This window comes from Drosophila busckii, chromosome 3R (genome assembly GCF_011750605.1).
Source record: "Drosophila busckii strain San Diego stock center, stock number 13000-0081.31 chromosome 3R, ASM1175060v1, whole genome shotgun sequence".
In the NCBI taxonomy this organism is placed as follows: domain Eukaryota; kingdom Metazoa; phylum Arthropoda; class Insecta; order Diptera; family Drosophilidae; genus Drosophila; species Drosophila busckii.
Window position 1 is genome coordinate 7,694,597 of NC_046607.1, and position 21,801 is coordinate 7,716,397.

General features: G+C 42.7%; 3 protein-coding genes across 6 annotated transcripts; 2 read left to right on the plus strand and 1 right to left on the minus strand.

The window, feature by feature from the left end:
• The first annotated feature begins 847 nt into the window (after positions 1-847).
• Positions 848-18,878, plus strand: LOC108603182 (shootin-1). 3 transcript variants are annotated; one of them, XM_017991740.2, is made up of 9 exons: positions 848-1,054; positions 1,271-1,793; positions 12,192-12,392; positions 12,449-12,635; positions 12,698-13,028; positions 13,085-13,197; positions 13,719-13,911; positions 14,347-14,713; positions 18,465-18,878. In XM_017991740.2, exons 3-9 carry the CDS (start codon positions 12,206-12,208, stop codon positions 18,632-18,634), a joined length of 1,548 nt encoding a protein of 515 aa, XP_017847229.1. In that variant the 5' UTR covers positions 848-1,054; positions 1,271-1,793; positions 12,192-12,205; the 3' UTR covers positions 18,635-18,878. The 3 variants fall into 3 exon arrangements, 2 of the variants coding, with proteins under 2 accessions (XP_017847229.1, XP_017847231.1); XR_001915286.1 differs by lacking the exon at positions 14,347-14,713 and adding an exon at positions 13,992-14,170 and having other exon boundaries at positions 850-1,054; positions 18,465-18,549; XM_017991742.1 differs by lacking the exon at positions 14,347-14,713 and having other exon boundaries at positions 850-1,054; positions 18,465-18,575.
• On the plus strand, positions 3,923-10,364 carry LOC108601570 (eukaryotic translation initiation factor 4G). The gene is made up of 5 exons (XM_033293892.1): positions 3,923-4,895; positions 5,621-5,812; positions 5,870-6,523; positions 6,587-7,680; positions 7,736-10,364. Exons 1-5 carry the CDS (start codon positions 3,923-3,925, stop codon positions 10,112-10,114), a joined length of 5,292 nt encoding a protein of 1,763 aa, XP_033149783.1. The 3' UTR covers positions 10,115-10,364.
• Positions 18,879-19,409: 531 nt separating the features above from the next.
• Positions 19,410-21,550, minus strand: LOC108602177 (ran GTPase-activating protein). Of its 2 annotated transcripts, XM_017990215.1 has the most exons (5): positions 21,456-21,550; positions 20,183-21,398; positions 20,025-20,123; positions 19,812-19,970; positions 19,410-19,753 (listed from the first exon to the last, which is right to left on the minus strand). In XM_017990215.1, exons 2-5 carry the CDS (start codon positions 21,386-21,388, stop codon positions 19,424-19,426), a joined length of 1,794 nt encoding a protein of 597 aa, XP_017845704.1. In that variant the 5' UTR covers positions 21,389-21,398; positions 21,456-21,550; the 3' UTR covers positions 19,410-19,423. The 2 variants fall into 2 exon arrangements, with proteins under 2 accessions (XP_017845704.1, XP_017845703.1); XM_017990214.1 differs by lacking the exon at positions 21,456-21,550 and having other exon boundaries at positions 20,183-21,412.
• Between the last annotated feature and the right edge of the window lie 251 nt (positions 21,551-21,801).

The following is a 21,801-nucleotide window of genomic DNA, read 5'->3' on the forward strand; positions in this document are numbered from 1 at the left end:
TTACACATGAAATTTCTATTAAAAATTAAATTTGATTCGATTTTCAATTGAAAAAAATTTTATTTTAATTACTATTTTGATTTGGTTATTTTCGTTTGCATAAATATTTAGTTAACGCCAAATGTGTGGTGGAATAAAATGAAACGGAAAAAAGCGCTGTGAACGCCGCCGGCTCGTGAAACGCGCGCGTCAGGAACAAGCTTTGGTCTCAGACTTAACGAATTTCAAAAAGACAAAAAATAACGGCAAGACTTTTTATTTGATAGCATGTTTGTTTGATACTGGAACCACTGTAGAGTAAAGCGTGCGCGCAGTGCAGCAATATGACGAGAGTGAGAGGCTTTTGTTAGATGATACCAGCGAAAATGTTGGCCTACAAATACAAATTAAATGAAATTAGAAACGAAATTTTGCTATTCTAGGGCTAGTAATACGAATGCCGCTAGCTGGCGCTCCAGTTAATATACATAAATATTCACAATTCAAACTGGCACATATCAGCCACCATAAGAAAATATATCATACAAGCAGCAATAGAAATTCATGAGTAAGAGCGGGATGCATATAACAGCACAAGCGTACACAGAAAACTGAGCACTGTAATGTTAAAGTTAACAGAGTGCAGTATTACTTTTAACATGCGAAAATTGAATTATTGCGGTCACACTTTTAATTTCTGATTGTATGCCTCTCGCTCATACATATCAATATTTGTAGTGGTGCCCTACTCGCACGCTGTTAGAGTCGATAATACTTGATAATTTCAATGTCGCCAGGGCGTCGAAAGAGAAATACCACCAGTTGGCAACTGTAGCCAATTTATCGATAGTGGCTCAATGCATTGCAACTTGCAAGTCTACTGTTTTCCAAAGCGATTTAATTAACAAAATTACTTGTAAAAACGAATACAATTCATATAAAACTGCAAACAAAACAAACAATGAACTAATGTAAAGATAAGGTGCGACTTTTCAAGAATCGTGTTCCACGTGGAACAAATTCTTTCGTATTCTTAATTTTGTGATGTGGATTGTCTACTTGTGTGTGGCGGCTGGTAAGTACAAACGCAAGTACAAAAACAACAACCAACGCCTCGACAGAGAAAATTGTAGAACAGGCCGTACAAAAAAAAAAAAAAACAAATAGCTCAAATGAAATACACAATGCTCTGACTGAAAAATTTAGCAGGCTTTGCTTAACAATTCTTAGAATTGACCAAATTGTACATGCAAAATTGAAGCAAACGTTTATTTTTTTCTTTTAATTATAGAGAAAATTACCGTGAAATTTTAGCAGTACTTTCTACATTTTGAACGTATCTATGTACGTGCCTCTTTGTTCGTCTACTTAAACGTCGTCGATGTAAATAATACATGTGAATGCGAAAAAAAAATTCCAAAATATTGCCAAAAACGGAACCGGGCACAATAACGTAACAAAGAGAAAAGAAGAAAACAAATCAATTTTCGCTACCTGAGAGCTCGAGTCGCCACAACGGTAACTTGCAAAATTAAAAACTAACAAAACGACAAAGACAAAGTTTGACTTACTGAAGAAAAAACTTTTTTAATTCCTCACGACGGAGGATTAACGAGTATCATACGAAATAAAGACGCGTTGCAATATTATTTGTGTGTGCGTTTGTTTATCTTTCGCTCCCGCTTCAAAGAGAGGGAGCAGTGGGAATCTCAGCAACGTTCTAAGGAATAGGCGACAACAACAACAACAACAGTCCACCCCAATAGTGAGCGTGTGAAAGAGGAAACGTAGCCGTAGCAGAAGCTCCGGAAGCGGTAAGTTTCATTTCCTTCATCGCATCCAAACCCAGCATGCCTTAACTAACTATATCTATAACTGTAGCATAGTATTGCTTTAGCTGCAAAATTCCAATCCAATTGGAGTCTCGCTTGCACCCACGCACAACTGGTTTTTGTTTACAAACAAAGAGTTCTTTGTTGGATTTGCTTTTGTACGCTATTTGCTTCTTTCTTTTTGAGTAGCAAACAGTCTTGACTTGCAGTAAGTCTTCAACAATCATAATAATAACAACAACAGGTTTCTGTGCCCCCACCCACGCACAAAAAGATGCTCAGGTCCCACGCCATAAGTGACTTGAATTTTCTCATACTCATTCTTTTTTTTTGTATCAAGTGGTTGACTAAGCACTGGCACCTGTTGTGTGTCACTGGCATCATCGTTTTGTTAATACTAATATTGATAAACTTTGGCGATAACTAAGACATACTATAATGCTGTTATTTTCACACGCCCCAAACGTGACATCATGCCGATTTATGAGCTCAATTAACCTAGAGTACTATGTTCGCTCTCTCTCTTCACACTCTATATTTAAATATACAAGTGTTTTTTCGCCAACACAATTGTTGAAAACAAAACAAAGACTTTGCTAAGCAACTCAGTTGAGCTAAAAAAAAATTAATATACTAATCTCTAGATAGATTTTTGATTGTGCTTGATCCTCGCTTACACACACACTGAAAATTATCTATGCTTAAGTTATATTTATATAGTTATTATTTGTGTATTTAAGTTGCTTGATTTATCGTATTCCACACTTTGCATGCACTCATTGTTTCCATGTTTGTTGGCTTTTCAATCTTAATGGCTCTCATTTTCCATCTTACTAACAATTGAATTTTGTTTTTACATTTCGTTCTTGTGGATCGCCTCCACACATTCGCGCGTGTCTCTCTCTCTCTCTCTTTCAATCTCTCGCATTCGCTCAATCGCTCTCATAACTGAACACTGAACATTTCGCTGTGCGTGTGTGTGCGTGCGTGTGCTCATATGCGTGTGTGTGTGTGTGTTTAGATCCTGCCAAGGTAGTCCTATGTTCCTGCCAACGGGAGGGGGTGGGAAGGGAAATCGACAACAGCACCAACAGAACCACAATCATCAGGCCCAGCATCATCATCAAACGTCATCGCATCATCAGCATCACCAGCAGTCGCGTAACGTAGCACAGTTGCAGGATCAACAGCAGCAGCAACAACAACAGCAGCAGCAGCAACAGGCGACGCACGTGTTTGTGGCTCAGCAGGCCGCCGCTGTCGCGAATCTCGCCAGTCTACACCATCATCAACAACAACAACAGCAACAACACCACCCCCTACCGCAACAGCAACAGCTGCAGCACCAACAACAACAGCAGCAGCAGCAACAAATACAACACCAACAGCAGCAACATCAGCAGCAGCAACTGCAACAGCTTCAGCAGCAGCATCATATACCGCAACCGTCAATAATTTATTATCCGAGCCAGCAGCCACAGCAGCTGCCGTACGCCGCAGCTGCCGCTGCAGCAGCAGCCGCCGCAGCCGCCAATCACGCCCAACAGCAGCAGCAGCAACAACAGCAGCAGCAGCAACAACAACACACATCAAGTAGCAGCAGCAATGGCAGCAGCAGTGGCGGCGCCGCTCTGCAATTGAGTGGCGCCGCCAGCAACAGCTCGCTGGGGCATGCTGCTCACGGCTTGGCGCACAACCATCACGGGCATGCACATGGACCCATTCATGCCCATGCTCATGCCAACGGTGTGCTCACGCCCTCCAGCAGCAACACCAGCCTGGTGCGCGCGCTCAGCAACTCGACGTTGCCGCCACACTTTGCGCAATCAGCCGGACTGATTGCCAGCACTAATGCCGCTGCAAATGGCGCCGCTGCCGGCACCACATACATCTCGACAACCTACTTGCCCTTCAGCCATCCGGGTCAGCTCATTGGAGCGCCGTCAGTGGCGTTTGCAACGAACGGCGCTGCTGGCGCGCCCGCTCCCGGCTTCTATACGACTGGGCCGCCGCCGTCGCAACAGCAGCAAAAGCAACAACAACTAACTGCTGCAGTGCAGCAGCAGGCTGCAGGCGGAGCAGCCCAGCCGCCCACTATCTACTACCATACGATGCCGTCGCAGGCTCAGCTCACCAATAACAGCAACAACAATTCGACAGCTGTCGTTGGTGGCGGCAACGCCAATCATCGGCGTGCTGGCCAACGTTCCACGCCACCTCAGCAACAAAACTTTTACGCCACACTGGCAGCGCGTCCTGCGCCGATGAACACTACGCCCACCGCTGCAGTGACGCCCATTATGAATCCACGCGGCAGCGCCTTGAACGGCACAGCAACGTTTCACATGCAGCCAACGTTCTGCTCGAGCATTCCGCTTGGACCGCCGCCGCACAACTTGACAGCAACGCCACTGATGGCGGCTGCTGCGCTAACTGCACCGCCACCGGCTGGGTCGACGGGTCTGCACACATATGCGCCGCATCTGCAGAGCACTAGCTCCACCCCGGTGGGTATGAACGTGGGCGTGGTCGGCGGCGGCGGCGTAACCGTTGGCGCCGTGTCTGGCGTGGCTGGCGCCTTTTCGTCCACCTCGCTGACTGCCGCACAGCAGATAGGCGGGGTTGATAAAGTGAAGGAGCGCAGGCACGCCATACCCATCATACATCCCGATACCAAGGAGAATGTAATGGATCCCAGCTCGTCGGTGTTCATCAAGCGCGACTCTAGCTGCACGCTCAACTCGGTTACAAGCAGCGCCAGCAGCCTCTCGCACTATCAGTCGGACAAGTCTGATACAACCAATGTCATGGTCGATCATCAAATGCAAACAGACAAGGCAGCGCAGTCGCAATCGCCAACACAATCGGAATCGCAATCGGAATCACCAACACCAAAGACTACAGAGACATCAAATGCTGACGCTGACGTTGACGCTGAAAGCGAAGCAGAGCCCGCTGCTGTGGAATCAGCACCCAAGTCAGCTACGCTCTCCGACGAGGACAAAGTGAGCGTCATTGTCAAGGGCATCCTAGCACACTCGGGCAATCCTGACGAGCGTCTCAGCTTTTGGCAATACAATGCTGGTGAGTTATTGTTAAGTATATACAACTCCTTAATAGTAAAAGATACGTCTAAGCTAGAGATAGACAAGGGCCTCATCCGGTCCAAAAATAAATCTTTACAGCCCGTACCGTACCGTGATATAATCATATAACCAATTTATGTATATATAAGAAATATTTCTATCGGGGGCTTTCCCTGCTTATAATATGCTTTCGCTCTTATAACAAATAATTTTAACGGGGTTTTCCCTTTTTCAAAAATGTATTGTGAATCAATTTCTTGATTCTGCGTAGGAATATTTCTTGAAAACTGCAATCTAATCTATTTAAATCTTATCTATCTGCAAATAAATTTAAATCGTATGATTCATTATTAAGAAAATATATATTTTGCAATAGTTTTTTTTAAATTGCATAGTGTCTAGATCATTTTCTAAGAGTAAAACTAATGGAAAAGATGAAAGAATTTCAAATAAGTACGTTTCCTTCAAAGCCAAAACTATTAGAATATATTTCCATTTCATATAAAAAAAACTGCATAGCCTTATGATAACTTCAAGCTGTCAAAATCTCAGTTATGTATTAGAGCTGAGCACATTAGGACCTAATTTTGAAAATCGAATTTTAGTTTACTTTATTTTATAAAATTTTATTGTGTTTCACACTTGTTCAGAAAGAAAGAAAGTTTTAGTTATTAGTCTACTAAGCGGAGATAAATATTATATTTTTAATGCCTAACAACAACTAATTCAATTATTCGATACACATTGTAGTGGACAATGCCGCAGAGCAACTGCCTAGTGACAATTTAGAGGTGCAAATTGAAGAGCTAACCAATGCTGAGAGCAGCTCAACTGTGACCCCCACTGAGACTGCGCCCGTGCTGTTCAAGGAGCCACAGCAAAGCAGGAAGCGTCCCAAATCAGCCAATAAGCAAAGTAAGTTCAACAATTGAAATATTTCAAGTAAACTATTGATCAAAATATTTGTTACAGGCACCGCCACGCCCACTTCAATAGCCAATGCTGTGGCCGAGGCTACAGCGGTTGCTGTAACGGCCATATCCACTGCTGTCAGCAGCAATCCATCGACTAAAGTTATGAGCGCCAGCAGCAGCAAACCAGAGTCGCTGCCACAGAGTCCTACAAAGGCGCAGCGCTTGCCCTCCAGCTCTTCTTCGGCTGCTTCAACGCCCACACATCAGTCCAAGGCGGCAGTTAAGCCCGCAGCAAAAGCAGCAGCAACAGCTGTAGCTCCCACAGCGTCGACGGCAACGATAGTAACTGCAGCAGCAGCAGCAGCAGTTGCAGTCGCTGTGACAGCGAACAAGAAGAATTCACGCAAGGCACAAAAGCGCAAGGAGCAAGAGAAAAAGAAACAAAAATCAATCCCATCAACAGCAGCAGCAACGACAGTAACATCAGCAGCAGTGGCAGCAACAACTGCAAGCGTCAACAGCAATGCCAAAAGCAGCAGCAAAGACACAGCTGATTGCATTACATTGCTGACTACGACAACAATAACTCAAATTACAACAACTACGACGACTGATAAACTTAGTGCAACTAGTAATAATTCTAGCTTAAGTTCTAACCTAAGAGACAAGCCAAGGGATAAGCAGCAGCAGCAGCGCAGCTTAAACAGCAGCAGTAAGTGCAGCAACATTAACAGTAGCAAACACAAACTAACTCAAACTCTATGCATACTTTTAGCTGAGGAACCGCACTTGGCCAATGTGGATATAATGACCAAATTCTTGCAGCAGAACCAAGGGCAAGAGTCAAGTCAAGAAGCACAAGAACCGCAGTTAGAATTTCTCAACAGCAGCAGCTCCGTTTGCGGCGATGAGGACTCGCTCAATGGCAGCGTGCTGTCCAAAGCGAGCGAAACGCAATTGACGGAGAGCGCCGTGGCCGAGCTGAAGTTTGGTGACTTTACAGAGGAGCCAGCACCAATTACCACTGCTGCTAGTTTCATATGCAGTTCCACTTGGAGCAGTTCCACAGCTGACGTGGTGGTGGCTGACCAAGCGCCAAGCGCTGCAGTTGCCGTTGTCGACAGCGTAGACTGCGCACCGCCAGCGGCGCAGCCGATGGAGCAATTAGAGTTGCCCAGCAGCAAAAAACTATCACCTGTGCATCAGAATACAGCTAAAAGCAAATTGAACGCCAAGGCCAACTTTATGCTGACCCATACCGTTGGCAAGCTGATTAGATACAACATAGAGGAGCTGCGTGAGCTGGCGAAGCTAAGCGATTCATGCAAACCGCCGCTAGTGCCGTGCCAAAAGGGCGACTGCATCGCCCAACTGTTTGTCTCGCGCCAATCGTCGTCGTCAGGCTCGTCGCAGCAGCAGCAGCAGCAACAGTCGCATCATCATGGCTACCAGACGCATGGACAGCAGTATCAGCATATGCATGATGCGGACTTTGGCAACAAGCGTGGACGTGGTCAGCATGGACACTTGGGCAACAAGAAACATCATGAGCAAATGGGCGGCAACGCTGGCAGCAATGCTGGTGGTGCTGCTGGTGGCGCCAATCAGCGCCACATGGACATCATACGCGTGCAGCTGTCGCTGAAGGAGGAGATTAAGCTATCGGAATGCGAGAATGCATGGCAGCCAGAGACGCTGCGCCGCATGTCGATGATGAGCAGCTCCACAGACGCGGATCCCGACGACGACATCGAGGGCGTGCTGAAGAAAGTGCGCGGCATACTCAACAAACTGACGCCAGATAATTTCGATGTGCTGCTAAAGGAAATGTCCAGCATCAAAATGGACACACAAGCCAAAATGACAAATGCAAGTAGTTGCAGTTTTAGTTTTCATTAAATGCTAACAATACTTTCTCCTTTAGGTCATGCTGTTAATCTTCGAGAAAACCATAAGCGAGCCAAACTTTGCGCCCACTTATGCGCGCTTCTGCAAAGTCCTGTTCCATGAGATCAAAGCGGAGAACAAGTCACTCTTCACCAGCTCGCTAATCACACGTATACAGCACGAGTTCGAATCGAATGTGAATGATGCCAATGCCAAGGCCAAGAAGCTGCAGCCCACTCAGGAGCGCATGAACGCCTGCACCGATGCAGCGAAGAAAACGGAACTGCGCGCCGAGATGGAAGACTTGGAGTATCAGTTTAGGCGACGCGCCTGGGGCACAGTGCGTTTCATAGGCGAGCTCTTTAAGCTGCAGTCACTGACCAGCGATCGCGTGCTGCACTGCATCGAGTCACTGCTGGAGCATGGCTGCGAGGAGAAAATCGAGTACATGTGCAAGCTGCTGACGACAGTGGGTCATCTGCTGGAGATGGCACCGCCCGAGCAGTATCACAGCGGTGTGCGCATTGAGAAGATCTTTCGACGCATTCAGGACATAATACAGCGCACGCGCTCGACGCGCCAGCGTGACCACATAAAGATTAGCAGTCGTGTGCGCTTCATGATGCAGGATGTGCTCGACTTGCGTGCACGCAACTGGGATCAGCCCATAACAGCAGGCAACACAACAACAACAACGCAGCAGCAGCAGAGCAGTCATCGCCAGCAGCGTCACGGCAACAAGCATGAGGATAACAAATCACAGCAGCAACAGCAGTCGCAACGTGGCGGGCAGCAGCAGCAGTCACAGCCGCACTATCAACAGTATGGACAACAGCAGCAACAGCATCAGCATAAGCATCACCATGGGCATGATAATAATTATTATATGCAGAACAAGAACAAGGGACAGCAGCAGGACAATCAGTCGCTTAGCATTGATCCCAACAAGCTGCGCTTTAGCAGCAGCAACAATGACGATGCCAGCCAAGCCAAGCTGGGCAACTCATCGCATTATCAATGGCGCAATGCTAGCAATCGTCCTGTCAGCGCTGCCAGCGCACCCACAGCCACATTGAGTTTGCTCAAGCGTCCATCGGGCGGCAACTATTTGCCCTATCAACAGCAGCAGCAGCAGCAACAGCAACAACAGCAGCAGCAGCAACAAGCGCCTAATATTGCCACACAGCTGTTAAGCAAATCGAGCAATATTAACAACAACAGCAGCAACAATGAAACTGTTGCCTCCGAGCCCACCTTGAATGCAAAGCAATGCCAAGAGCTTGTCACCAAGCTGGTTGAGGAGGTGCTAAGCACACGCGACTGGCAACCAGAGGTGCTGGCCATCTGGCGCCATACGCTGAACAAGCAGCAGCAGCAAGCCGCAGCTGTGCTGCACTATGTGCTCATGGACTATGTGCATCGCGCCAATGTGAAGCGTCAGCAGCGCTTGGCCTGCGCGCATGTCTTTGCCTATTTGATGGCGCAGCAGGCGTTCGATCGCGCTTTGTTTGCTCAGGCTTACGCACGCTTTGGCGAGGAGTTTCCCGATCTGCTGGTGGACGTGCCCAATGGCTGGACATATGTGTTTGAGTTCCTGGGGCCCATTATGCATGCAGGCGCGCTGGAGCTGCTCGATGTGTGGCAGCGCCGCTGGCTGGAGGATGAGCAATTCACGGAGCGTTTTGTGCGCGCTTTTGTCAACTACTTTGTGCAGGAATTCGGTGCTGGCTATGCGCGCAAGCTGTGGCATGTGGACAACAAGCTGGACGCTGGCCAGCTCTTCTGGAGTGATGCACGCAAGTTTCAGGACTTTATACGCATGAATAGCTTTCAGTTTCTGGACTTTAACACAGGCGCCGCCTGCGCGCAACGTCCCAAGATCAGCCGCAGCGTTGGCGAACATATGGAGCGCATTAGTTATCTGCTGAGCTTGTCCAGCGATGCAGCCATCGACTATATCAACACCAATGTGCATATTAATGTCGTTTTCTTGCGTCAGCTTACTAAATTTCTTTGCTGCGACTTCGCGCTCACTAGCAACAACAACAATAACAGAAGCAGCAGCGGCAACAGCAGCAGCAGCAGCAGCAACAACAAACAGGACTTGCAGCTTAATGTGGAGAGCTTTAGGCGTCAGTGCACGCCGCTTTTGAGACTCTGCCTGGACGCACAGGAGGCGCATGAGGTGGCCTGCATTGAGGAGATTGTGGACTCGCTGCAGCAGCATTTCAGCGTCGAGCTGGAGGATGAACTTGCCGCTGGCGACACCATTTGCAGCGCGCTGGGCGTGCTCTACGATTGTGAAGTCATATCGCGGGATTCTTTTGACAAGTGGCTGCAGCGCGAACTCAAGCAGTCCGCAAAGCAGGCGCGTCCCTTTATGGACAAGCTGCGCTCCTGCATTGCGGACATGTGAAACGAGAGACGAGAGACAACAACCACAACAACAACAGCAACAATTATAAAAACCAGCATAGCAACAACGAAGAAGCAAATTTGTTAAACACACTCATGTATTTCATATACATTGAAAACATTGACAGCGCCAGCTTGGGCGCTATAATTTTACATCACGCGCGGTCGTATATATACCCTACACATAATAACAGCAACAACAACATATATGACAACAACAACAACCCCAGTATAATATTATATTATATAAACTTCTGCAAAACTATAAAAAATCACACACAACATAAAACAATTATAAAAAGAATAAAAAATACAAAAAGCGAAAAAACTGGAATCTCGCACTCGAGATATATACAAGCGTGTATATATGTTTAATATAAAAATCTAAAACAAAAAAAAATCTAAAAAAAAAATGTTTAACTTTAAGACAGTTTACATAAGCATGTGTAATCTATAGAAACTATAATTTCTATTTATTTTGATTTCTTTTTTATTTTCAATTGAAAATTTCAGTATTTCTATTCAACGCGTTTCCTTACAAAAGAAATATACAAGTCAAAATTAGCAATTAACTGCATAATTAAGCATTCTCAATTAAATGATTTTTGATTACCTTTTAGTACAAAAGCTTTATAAATTCACACCCCCTCACCCCAATCTCAAAAACCCAATCCTTCTATGTATTACGAATTTGTGATTTCGATGCAAAAAGGCTCAAAAACCAAAAGCAAACACTAACATTTATTTTCCTTAACCAATTGATTTCGAGGCTTAGACTCAATATATTTTATGTGTACACAAAAAAACAAAACTATCTAATATTAAATTAAATTATGTATAATATTTAATGAAGCAAAAACAAAAGACATGTAAAGTATGTTTGTATTTAGTATACGAGAGTACACAATGCATGATATAAAAATTATCCAAAGATAAAATTAAACACAAAATAAAAGAGAAGTTAGCCATAATTTGAAAGAAACAAAATACATAAACTTTAATTTAAAACAAAAGGTATATATATATAAAAGTAACAAAACAAAAAAAATTAAAACATATATATTTATATGCAAAACCATAAAGAAAAAAAATCGAAAACAATGAAAAGCAAAAACATGGAGCTCTAAGCCGCATTGAATTAGTTATTTTTATAAGAATGCAAAAACAGAATTTCCAAAATGTAGTTATATTTAAATAGTTAAAATCCTTATATTATAATTTTGTTTACTTTTTCTTTTAATTTTTTAGTTTTTTAAACCCTTTTTGTTTTCTGTTTTGTGCACTGCAAGTGACAAGACATAAAGTTGATGGCAGTTATACTAAATTATATAGCAAAAACAAACAAAAAGAAAAGCAAGAATATATATGAATGTAAACAAAGTGTATAAGTTAAGGAATTGTCACTGCGCTTCTGCCCTAAAAAGCAAATAGTTTAAAAGCCAAGCTAAAAGAGATTTCTTCTGAGTCAATCAGGCCTTCGTAGCATTCTTTGCAAGCATTTGAAATGTTTAGCCAAATTCAGCGTAAATTTAAACAAATTAACTAAAATGAGAAAACTTCTTAAGATGTATGATAAGCAAAAACTAAGCTGCTTCAAATTAAACTGTTAGCATTTTTAGCGGAAGCACCGACACAAAAAAAAAAAAAAAACAAAACAAAAGAGTAAAAATATTTAACAACAACAAAGTAATAATAATATTTGCCCCCAAGAGTAAGCAAAGAGTTGTGGGCAAAAACAGTGAAAAATGAAAGCATAATTATAAATAACAAATAATAGCAATAAAATTATATAAAAAAAAAAACAAACAAATCAAGAAAACAAAACAAAATGCAAAGCGTTTTAATCTTGGGCATAAAGCAAGGACGCATGCATCTAACACACACACACACACACACTTGCAGCTTCATATTCATATACACAGACTCACAAATTCACAAGCAAATCTCATGGTGATGGCAGCATTTAGCATTTATCCTAGCTTAAGTGGTTTAGGCTAAAGCTTGTGGCACGTAAGCGACCAACAACTAAACAAGCTAAGCAACAGTTTTAACCATCAGTCTCACACTTTTATATTTAGCGCATTGATTGAACATGGAGCGACGTGGACGCATACCGGTGGCCAAGTTTCGCACGCAGGAGGCCAAGACACGCAGTCGCAGTCGCGTGCGTGAGCCCGACTACAATGAGCAGGATCCGGAGCATGATATGTTCACGCTGCTGGAGGATAACATAGCGCTCAAGGAGGAGAACAAGGCGTTGAAGCTGGAAATCGAATCACGTAAGTTTGCTTTGCGTTCAAGTCAAGTCATGACTTTAGCTTTGCTTTATTTGCAGATAAAAGCAACCAAGAGGAGCAACATGCTCAACATGACAAACTCTGTGCTGAACTGGAGGCGCTGCAGCAGCGGCAGCTTAGCTTTGAAGTCAATATTAAGGAGCTAACAACCAAATTCAATAAAATGCTAAACGAACGCAACGCTCTAGACAAATTGCACAAAATGAAAGTAGATCAAATACAAAAGTAAGCTAAACTTTACTATAAACAAAAGCAGCAGTCTTTAACTTTCTTTGCTGCACTTACAGCCTCAGCAGCGAGTTGGAGAACTTGCGTGCCAAGCAGCAGGACAACAACTCGAGCGGCAGCAACACGCTCATTGCAACTGCGGAGCTTAAGCGTAATCTCTTCAAGATTCTGCAACAAGGCAGCGTCGATAGCGCTCACAGCGTCAACGCTACTGCTAGCCAGGAGCTGGACAGTCTAGTTGATGTTGAAGGCACTGCAGGCGGCATGGTCATTACCAGCAGCCTGGTCGAGAGTCTAGTGGCCGAGTTCCAAGCGCTCAAGCAAACCACCAATGCTGTGGAGCTGCAATTGTATGAGGCCAATGAGAAAATAGCTGAGCTTGTGGAGCATGTAAGTTTGATGGAGCCATTGCCTGAGTACAATTTCAATTAATTTCTGCTCTTTAGCAACATTTGTTGGAGGAGGAAAATGAAACTCTGCGCACAGAGAATGGCAATCTAACCAAAGTGGCCAAGCTGCTTACAGAGAACATGAAGGAAAGCGTGGAGACCAGTCAGAAGTAAGCTTAAGCCATATGCAATTCAGCAACTGCATTTAATTTATATGATTATCCATCATTATGAGCAACATACAAGAGACTATAAGAGCTAGGGACAGCTTCGACGCACTTCCTTTCTTTCTGCCAATCAAACCAACGATTTACTTCAATATTTGTTAAAGAGTACAGAGCTTAAATTTAGCATAGATAAGTTTTAGTCTTTATCGATCGGATATGCGTCTTTGGTAACATTCAAGCAACGTTTTATGACGCGTTAAGAGTTAATATAAATTATGCATCACAGGCAACTAAATGAAACTCGATCGATCTAAGAATATTTGTTTCTTGTACTTAAGATTTCCCAGCTTTCTGTTTTGTTTACAATCGACTCAGCTTATATTGCTGATCAAGAATATGTTTAACTACTTAATGAGCTAGAATGTGCCTTTTCTTTTTTGTAAAATATAGCAGTACGTATACGTAATTTTATATTGTTAAGCTATGCGCACTTTCAGTTTTATTTATCAAATTCTCTTTTTTAGAATGGAAGCCGCATTGATCAAGCTAAAGCAACGCAATGAAGAGCTAACTGCCCGAGCTATGCGTGATTTGCCCGATGGACAATCAGAGGCAACACCATCGCCCACAGCGCTGCAGTCGCAGGTGGATTTCGATGAGATTAAGGACCAGGTGCAACAACAAGCACGCGAGCATAACGAGCGCATTGTTGAAATGGTAAACCAACAAGTTTTAACAATTACTCTTCACAAATTATCTTCTAACTATATTCCTCAACTATTCTTAAAAAACAAAAGCAAACACGCAGTGTGTTTGACATCTTCAAGCCGCTCTCGAGCATCTTCAAGAGCAACTAGTATCAGTTACACTTATAATTTACTACTATATAAAATGCATGGAGTATGCCAACTCCCCTCAAGCCTTTTGGTGCTGGGCACTGCACAGAGTTAAATTACCATCCAAGCATAAAGAAAACGTAAGCGCAATACGCTGCTTGCTGCTCTCTCCTCACGCTTTTACTGCTATTGCTCTATCTTGCTATTGTTCTATCGCTTATCTAACTTTGCATTGGCGTTTTGAAAACTAATGTTTGTTCTACTAATTTTCGTACCCTGTGCTCCATGTACCCGCCCTGCCCCCGTATTCTTGTAGCAAAGTCTTATGGATGCGGCTATTGCCAAAACTACTAACGATGAACTAAAAAAATTACAACTTAAGTTGGAAATACTCGAGGAGCAGCTGCGTCAGGCGCTGACACGCGCTGAAGTCGCTGAGGAGCAATTGTCGCACTATCAGCACGAGAAGCAACCAGCAACAAAGACTGAAGCGGCTGCCGCCCCAGCGCCGCCGCCGCCTCCGCCTCCACCCATGCCTGAAAAACTGTTGCATACAGCGCCAGCTGCTTGGGCGGAGGATGGCAGCTTTAGTCAGCATATAGCCAAACATAATTTACATAAAAACACCAGCGATAAGATTATCGATAATGTCAAGCAACAGGTCGAGGCGCAGGCAGCAACAGGTATGTTCTAGACTTAAACATAACAACTAAACAGACAGACAGACAGACAAACAGTCAAGCCAAAGCAAGAAATGCTCTAAAGCGAATGTAAGTTACACATATATGTGTGTGTGTGTGGCATGCTCCAATGGCAATTGCGCAACAATAACAGCGGCACACTTAAACCAAATCTGTTGCTTGTCCTTCAAGTGCTTAAAGACGCTCAAAATAATACGTATACGTAATGCGGCAAGCGCTGCATGCTAAATATGTGTGTGTGTGTGTGCTTGTGATTTTGTTGTTGGAACAATCTCACCTTGCCTTTTTTATTGGCAATTTTATATAAGTACTACTATTTGCGTTTCTTGTTATGCCAACAGCAACAACAACAATGTAAGGACTGGGTAAGGACACACTACGAATTTCAAAATTTAAAAATGTAACTTGATGTTGTTTATATGTTGAAATATCTTTTGGTCGGCAATTTGAATTATTCAGAAATTCAATTAAACAGAAAGTTGTAGTATTCAATATGCTCGAGTTTGAATGAAAGACTGAAAGCCATTTCCTAATTGGACTCTGGACAGCATTTAGCCGTGTCCCAAGGCAAACAGAATATAACCACTGCTGTATTATTATATTCTATTATAGTTTATATATATTCTATATTTCCTGCTGCCTTCTTCATTTGTTTTACGCAATAATCGAAATTTATTTTGAATTCGCTTTAGTCATAAATTGAAGCAGCTTTTGAATTATATCGTAGTTAATCAAGCGAAAAGCAAGTGCGCAAGTTTTTTCTTTACTGTCAATTGGTGGCGCATCAGCGGCTAATCCTTCAATCAGGCGTTGACAAGCGCTGTCATTGCAATTGTTGTTGTTCTGCGGCAACTTGTTGCAGTTAGGCTCGCAGCAATTCGCCGTCAAGCTGAATGCAACCGCAGTGGCAACAGCCGCTGCCGCAGCAACAGCAACCACATCCATTTGCGATTATAATTGATTTTGTGCGAGTTTGTTGTTGCTGTTGCCCATTGTCTGTGTGTGTGTGTGTGTGTGTGTGTGTGTGTGTGTGTGTTGCAGGTAAACCATTCAGGACAGGGCAAGCCGCACACTTGCCTCACTTGCTGCACATTTCATGGCTCATTGTTGTTTGCAGCTTGTTGCAACAGTGGCAAGTTCTTAATTAAGTTTATGACAAGCCTCTTTGCGTCTACAGACGACAGCAGGCTATGTATATACAACTTTGTGTGTGTGTGCGTGTGTATGAAAATTTAATTAGCGTCGGCTTTACGCCTGAGCTATAGCCAAAGAGAGTAAAAGTAAGCGTCAGCTAAATATCTTTTTTGCAAATCAATGAGTAAAAGCTATGAAATTTTGTATACCCATGTGAACGCTGCTTTCTGCGTGGCTGTGTGTGTGTCTGTGTGTGTGTTGGTAGCTTTTGCACTTGTGAGACGTCGTTGGCGTTTAATTTCCGCTTTTATTGCATTGAAACAATTGCTTGAAATTATTTTTTGGACTACAGCTTGAGCCAGGATGATGCGAGCAGCTTATGTAACTCGACTTGGACTACATAGCGCACAATTCAATAGAATTTACTCATGACAATTCTGCAATTCACGTTTGAAAGTATTTTTAGGAACCTCCATTGAGGAGGCGCTTGCAACAAATAGCGCGTGTAGAAAATATATTTTTATGAAGCTTTAGCAAAGTATTACACATGCATGCATATAAAAATATATAGTATAGATATTATATTGGCCTGGCATGCGGTCTGTGTGTGTGTGCGTGTGTGTGCAATCAAATCAAATTCCAGGCAGGCAGGCAGGCTGGGAGTATGCATAAGTTTCTATGTAAACAGAAACAGCATGTGAATGAAATCAACTAGTTGCGCCCACACACACACACACGCACCCACGCGCAGCCTTAGTAATGCAGAAAATACCTTTTTGTAAAATATGCATTCAAAAATGTTAGCTCTCGACCGAAAAAAAATAAATGTTTGCTATTTTGTTGCTGCCTTTGTGCCAATTAGATTTAAATATGCAACATTTTTGCTTGGCAATTATTTTATATCATAAATCTGGCTTGGCAGCCAGACTTAAGCCAATTATATATTTTATGGCAACGCTTTTATTTGAAGTGCAAACGGAAATATGACGAACTCTTTAGCCAACTTTCACTTACGCACACACACACACACACACGGTCGCTCTCACGCACTTTTCACGCTATATATCTCAATAAGCACATCCGTTTCCGCTTGCTGCTGTCATTGTCGACATTTTGCTTTCTTTTTGGCGCGCGCACATAACACGGCGTATGCGTAACGAGCACACATTCAAATCAATCAGCAGGCATATTGTGACCGAAGCCCAAAAACTGAAACCGAAACACACGATGCACGTATATATCTATATATATATATATATATATATATATATATTTCTATATGTATGCCGAGCACAGAGTGAAATGTAAAACGCGCGCGCGTCACTTGAAGCACATGAAGCGTTTGAGCTGGCTGACAAGCGAGCAGCAGCTTTAGAGCTCTAGGCTCTCCGGCATTATGTCCTGTTATTCGTATTCGTATGTCGCTCGCTTCGTCGCACTCGGTGGCAACACAGAAAAAAAGAAATGAAAATGAAGCAAATGAAGCGAGAAGCGAGCGAGCGAGCGCTTGTTGTGTAGAAATTTCTGCTGACAATATATTGTCGCTTGCTGGCGAAGCCAACCTGTAGTTGTGTATATGTATGTGTCTGTGTGTGTGTGTGTGTGTGTAATTCACCATGGCAATGCTTATGCTGCAAGCATCACGTTTGGCTTGCTGCTTGGCTTTTGTTCTCAACATTATTCCAGCCTGCAGACCAATTTCGGTTAGTGTAAATTAATTGACTTTGAAAAAGGTCTAAGCTCTGTAGCTGTAGCTGGGCTACATATGCTGCTCAAAATAAAAGAAAACACCTTGCATTGATTTCAGTTCTTATTTTTGCTTGTTTCTGTACCTGGGCTAGAGCTAGAGCTAGGCCATTATCTGGCTTCCTGGATTACTATAGCTACTGCCTTGGCTATAACTGCTCGCTCTCTCTCACACTTTTTTGCTCGCTCTTTAGCCTGACTTTAAAGCCACAGAGGCAAGCGTTTACACGCTTCAAGCTCATAGCTTACTGGGCTTTGGGCTTTATGTTACCCAACACCCAATTCAGGCCATATCAAATTCGATGAAGCTTGGGCAGGCGGCGGCGGCTGGCGGATGCCATTTATTATTTTTACGAGGCGAGGCTGCATGCCACCTTTCAAGCACATTGTTGTTTTCGCTGTCGCTCTGCTATGGCTTATTATTTGTATTTGTGCGTTTTATATTTCCGTGTTTTATTGCGCCAACCACACACACACACATACATATAAACCGCATACCAACAGGCAACCGTAGAGTTTCATTGACTTTATTGGGTAAGTATTGCGTATACGCAATGTCAGCAACTTCATTTGTCGCCGCTGACAGTTGTTGAATGCGTTGAACTGCCTTAGTGCACACCCTTTGGCAGGCAAGCGTGATTTATATACATTTGTCACCTAACGCAATTCACAATTTAAAACACTTAAAGACGCGACTGTAGCTGCCTTAAAGGTATTGGTAACTTATAGTTCTTAACCCTAGTCTTAATTTAATTCAAGTTAACCGCACGCGGGTTGAGCGCTATTGTTTTTTGATGTGTGCCAAGCTTATACTTGATATGCTTACTTATATATGCATTACTTACTCTTGCAGGTCTTGACGCTATAGTGCGTGAATTCAAATCGGGACGCGTTACACTACGCCGCAATCGTCGCAGGACCGGCACTAGCGAAGCTCTGCAAGAGATGTTCCAAGTACTTGAGATAAGCCAGAAGCAGAATCGCAACTCGAAAATCTGCGTAGATATGAATGCAAAAATATAAACTTCCTGTTCGCTCTCGGTCTTGGTCTCGAAGCTAAGAACTTAGCTGTGCAATTACAACGAACGTACATTCCATGCATTTTATATATACACTTACTAGTTTTATTAATCCTGCAGACTAATAATTTACTACGCTCAAATATTGTTGCCAACCCTTTCAACATTGTGTTCATGTCCACATTTACATATTGTATTTATTACATATTTTATTTACTTCCTAAACCCAACGATATATGTTGAATAAAATGATTTAACCCAAAACGTAGTCTCCAAAAACTATTCTTCTGAAGGGTCCAAGGCATAACCAACAGTAGAACGAAAAGTCGGGAGCGAATAAGCAGAGTTTTCATAATTTGGTTTAATGCCTTGGTTAAAGGTTGCAGTTTTTAAATATATAATACATTCCAAGTATTTTATATATACATATACTAGTTTTATTAATATATAAGTTTAAATATAATTTAAATGTAATTATAGCTTTGTAGCCCTTACTTTTTTGCTCAAGAGAGCGACATCAGACAGGACAAAACTCATAAATCGATATTTTGCTGCAAAGAGATTTGTTCTAACTTTGTGAATAAAAAAAGTAAATATTTATGTTAATGTAGAGCAGAAATGTAATATATTTCATTTAAATATTTTTGAATGCATTCATTTTTCTCCCTATCTAAATTTGAATTACGCTCAAATGCATGCTTAAAAAATTATTTTGATATCAAGTCAATTCATTTTGTAAAATTCCATTTGATTATTAGTTTATTATATATTTTATTTTCTTGTCAAAGTCACGCTAAGCAGCAAGTTGATCCATAAATGCTTTCAATGTATTCTTTATATTATCATTAGCAAAATCAGTTTGGGATATTGCCTCACGCAGAGCATAGCGACAATTTGTCATATCATATGGCGATTTGAAAGGCTCTTCACTGCGTAGAAGACAAAGTTGCTTGAGCACATAGTCGAGCACACGTTGCTCCTGTTTGGTTTTGATTGCATATTCAAATGTAGCTTTGTACAAGGAGACAGCCAAATCCAAAGCAGGCTTGGATGACTTGGAATGATGAGCGCACTTCAGTGTGGTAAATACAAGCAAGAGCAAGTGATTGTCATTATCAAATTGCTATAAAAATAATTAGCAGAATGTAAGATTGTTAAAGCTATTCGCATGTGCAACTTACATCAATGACAGCCATTAGTTCATGCAGCTTGTTGTCGCAAGCAGCTTGTTGTTGCAAGCTGCAGGGCTCAAGACTTAAGACAAGCTCTTCAGCCGATTTGTCCACGTTGGCATCGGCAATGGTCTCGTCAGATTCATCACTTGTGATCTCGTATATGCCCTGAGATAATTTACAGTAAATTTATAAAATATAATATATAATCCGAGCACGCACCAAGCTGTCGAAATTCCACTTGGTAACATAATTAGCCTCCTCTGCAGACTTTTTATAGTCTTCCTCTTGGTCAAACTCTTCTATAGTATCTTCTATTTTCTATGATAATTGACACTAAATTTATAATTTATACAATAATTTATAGTCTGGAAGCGCACCTCAGTGTGACAAGCAGGAAACGTAGGGGAAGCAGCAAGTTCATCAATGTAATCGTCAACCTCGAGCAAAGTGTCGTATTCTCTAGAATCACCGCTTTCCTGTTCAGCATCATCGACGTCCTCTTTGCTGCTTTCATCATCGCCGATGGCCTCATCGGAATCATCCGCTTCAAAGGGTTGCAGTGCAGTTGGATTTGCAGTCTTTTTCATTTCGGCAATGATCAGCTCACAGCCCTTCGAACCAAAGTTGTTGCCATCCAAGTTTAGCAGCCGTAAATTGGATTTGTTTACTACGGCCGTCACTAACATTAGCCCAGCCTCATGGTTGATTTCGTTAAAGCTCAAATCGAGCACTTCTAGCTGTTCGTGATGCTCCTCCAAGGCCTCACTAATTAGATAAGCGCCGTTTGATCTAATAATGCAATCACCTAAGTTAAGCACACGCAAATGTGGCGTATGCTCAAAGACTGCGGCCATGGCGCTAGCACCATTGTAGGTTAGTGTGTTGTCATTTAGGTTGAGCACACGTAGTTGCCGATTCAGTTTGAAGCCCTTGGCCAGCTCAGCAATTCCTTTGTAATATATTGAATTCTGTTGCATGTAAATTTCCTCCAGCGTTTGGAGTCTCTGGAATAGTTTTGATATAGCCGTAGCACCCAAATTCTCGAGGCGATTACATCCGGCAGCAAAAACACGCAGCTGCAGCGCTGTGCCCGCCTTTTTGGCATTAGCATGCAGATCCAGCATGGCCTTGGCCAGCATGCGGCCACCCTCAGAGCCCAGGCCGCAGTTTTTCACATAAAGCTCCTGCAGCGAATAGCAGACGGGAGAGCGCAGCAAGCCTTCCAAGCCGCACATGCCATTCGGACCCAGCGCGTTATTACTCAAATTCAGCACTGTTAGTTTGGCTTTGGCTGCAATCAATCCCGCGCCAAGATGCTTTAGTGCCAATGGTGTTTCAGTCTTTAGACGGCACGTAAATAAATTTTGCCAGAACGCCTTGCGCAACTCCGGATGCCGCTTAAGTGCCTCGCCTATAGCCTTTGCCCCCTCCACACCCAACGTATTGCCCTCTAAATTCAGATAGTGCACCCTGGACTCGCGATTGAGCGCATCCAGCACATCCTTGACTTGCTCCGCATTGTCCCACGTGGCGGCTTTGCCTTGAAAGCTAATGCCCAATGCTTCAGATGCTTGAACTGACATGCTGATAAAACTTAAATTCGCCATTGGTATATTAAATTGTAATGAATTCAATTAATATTCAACTTACTGCAGTGAAATAAAATATATGGCACTATACTTTTCACAAATTTCAGAGCAGAGTTTATAATACTGCAAGTGTCAATATATCTGACTGATTTTACTTTGGAATTCGCTTCTACTTGCTTTAATTTTAAAAGCAATAGCCTACCTCGATTATAACGATGCTATTTTTTGACGTTCTTACATTTCAAAGCACTTATCGAAGTAGGCTGAGCAATCGATTCCTTCTCTTACAACCCTGATTTAAAAAAGGAAGTGAAGAATTGTTACATTTGAATAGAAACTATATACATATGTATGTAATAATATAGAGTTCGAATCATAATCAGGTACAATTCATAATTCTGAGTGGT

Coding starts and splice junctions, on each gene's coding strand:
- LOC108603182 (XM_017991740.2), top strand. CDS start 12,206: ATGGAGCGACGTGGACGCATACCGGTGGCCAAGTTTCGCACGCAGGAG. Junction 12,393..12,448: donor GAAGCTGGAAATCGAATCAC/GTAAGTTTGCTT, acceptor CTTTATTTGCAG/ATAAAAGCAACCAAGAGGAG. Junction 13,912..14,346: donor ACGAGCGCATTGTTGAAATG/GTAAACCAACAA, acceptor GTATTCTTGTAG/CAAAGTCTTATGGATGCGGC.
- LOC108601570 (XM_033293892.1), top strand. CDS start 3,923: ATGCCGTCGCAGGCTCAGCTCACCAATAACAGCAACAACAATTCGACA. Junction 4,896..5,620: donor CTTTTGGCAATACAATGCTG/GTGAGTTATTGT, acceptor CTAACAACAACT/AATTCAATTATTCGATACAC. Junction 5,813..5,869: donor CAAATCAGCCAATAAGCAAA/GTAAGTTCAACA, acceptor TATTTGTTACAG/GCACCGCCACGCCCACTTCA.
- LOC108602177 (XM_017990214.1), bottom strand. CDS start 21,412: ATGGCGAATTTAAGTTTTATCAGCATGTCAGTTCAAGCATCTGAAGCA. Junction 20,124..20,182: donor TTCCTGCTTGTCACACTGAG/GTGCGCTTCCAG, acceptor CAATTATCATAG/AAAATAGAAGATACTATAGA. Junction 19,754..19,811: donor AACTAATGGCTGTCATTGAT/GTAAGTTGCACA, acceptor TTATTTTTATAG/CAATTTGATAATGACAATCA.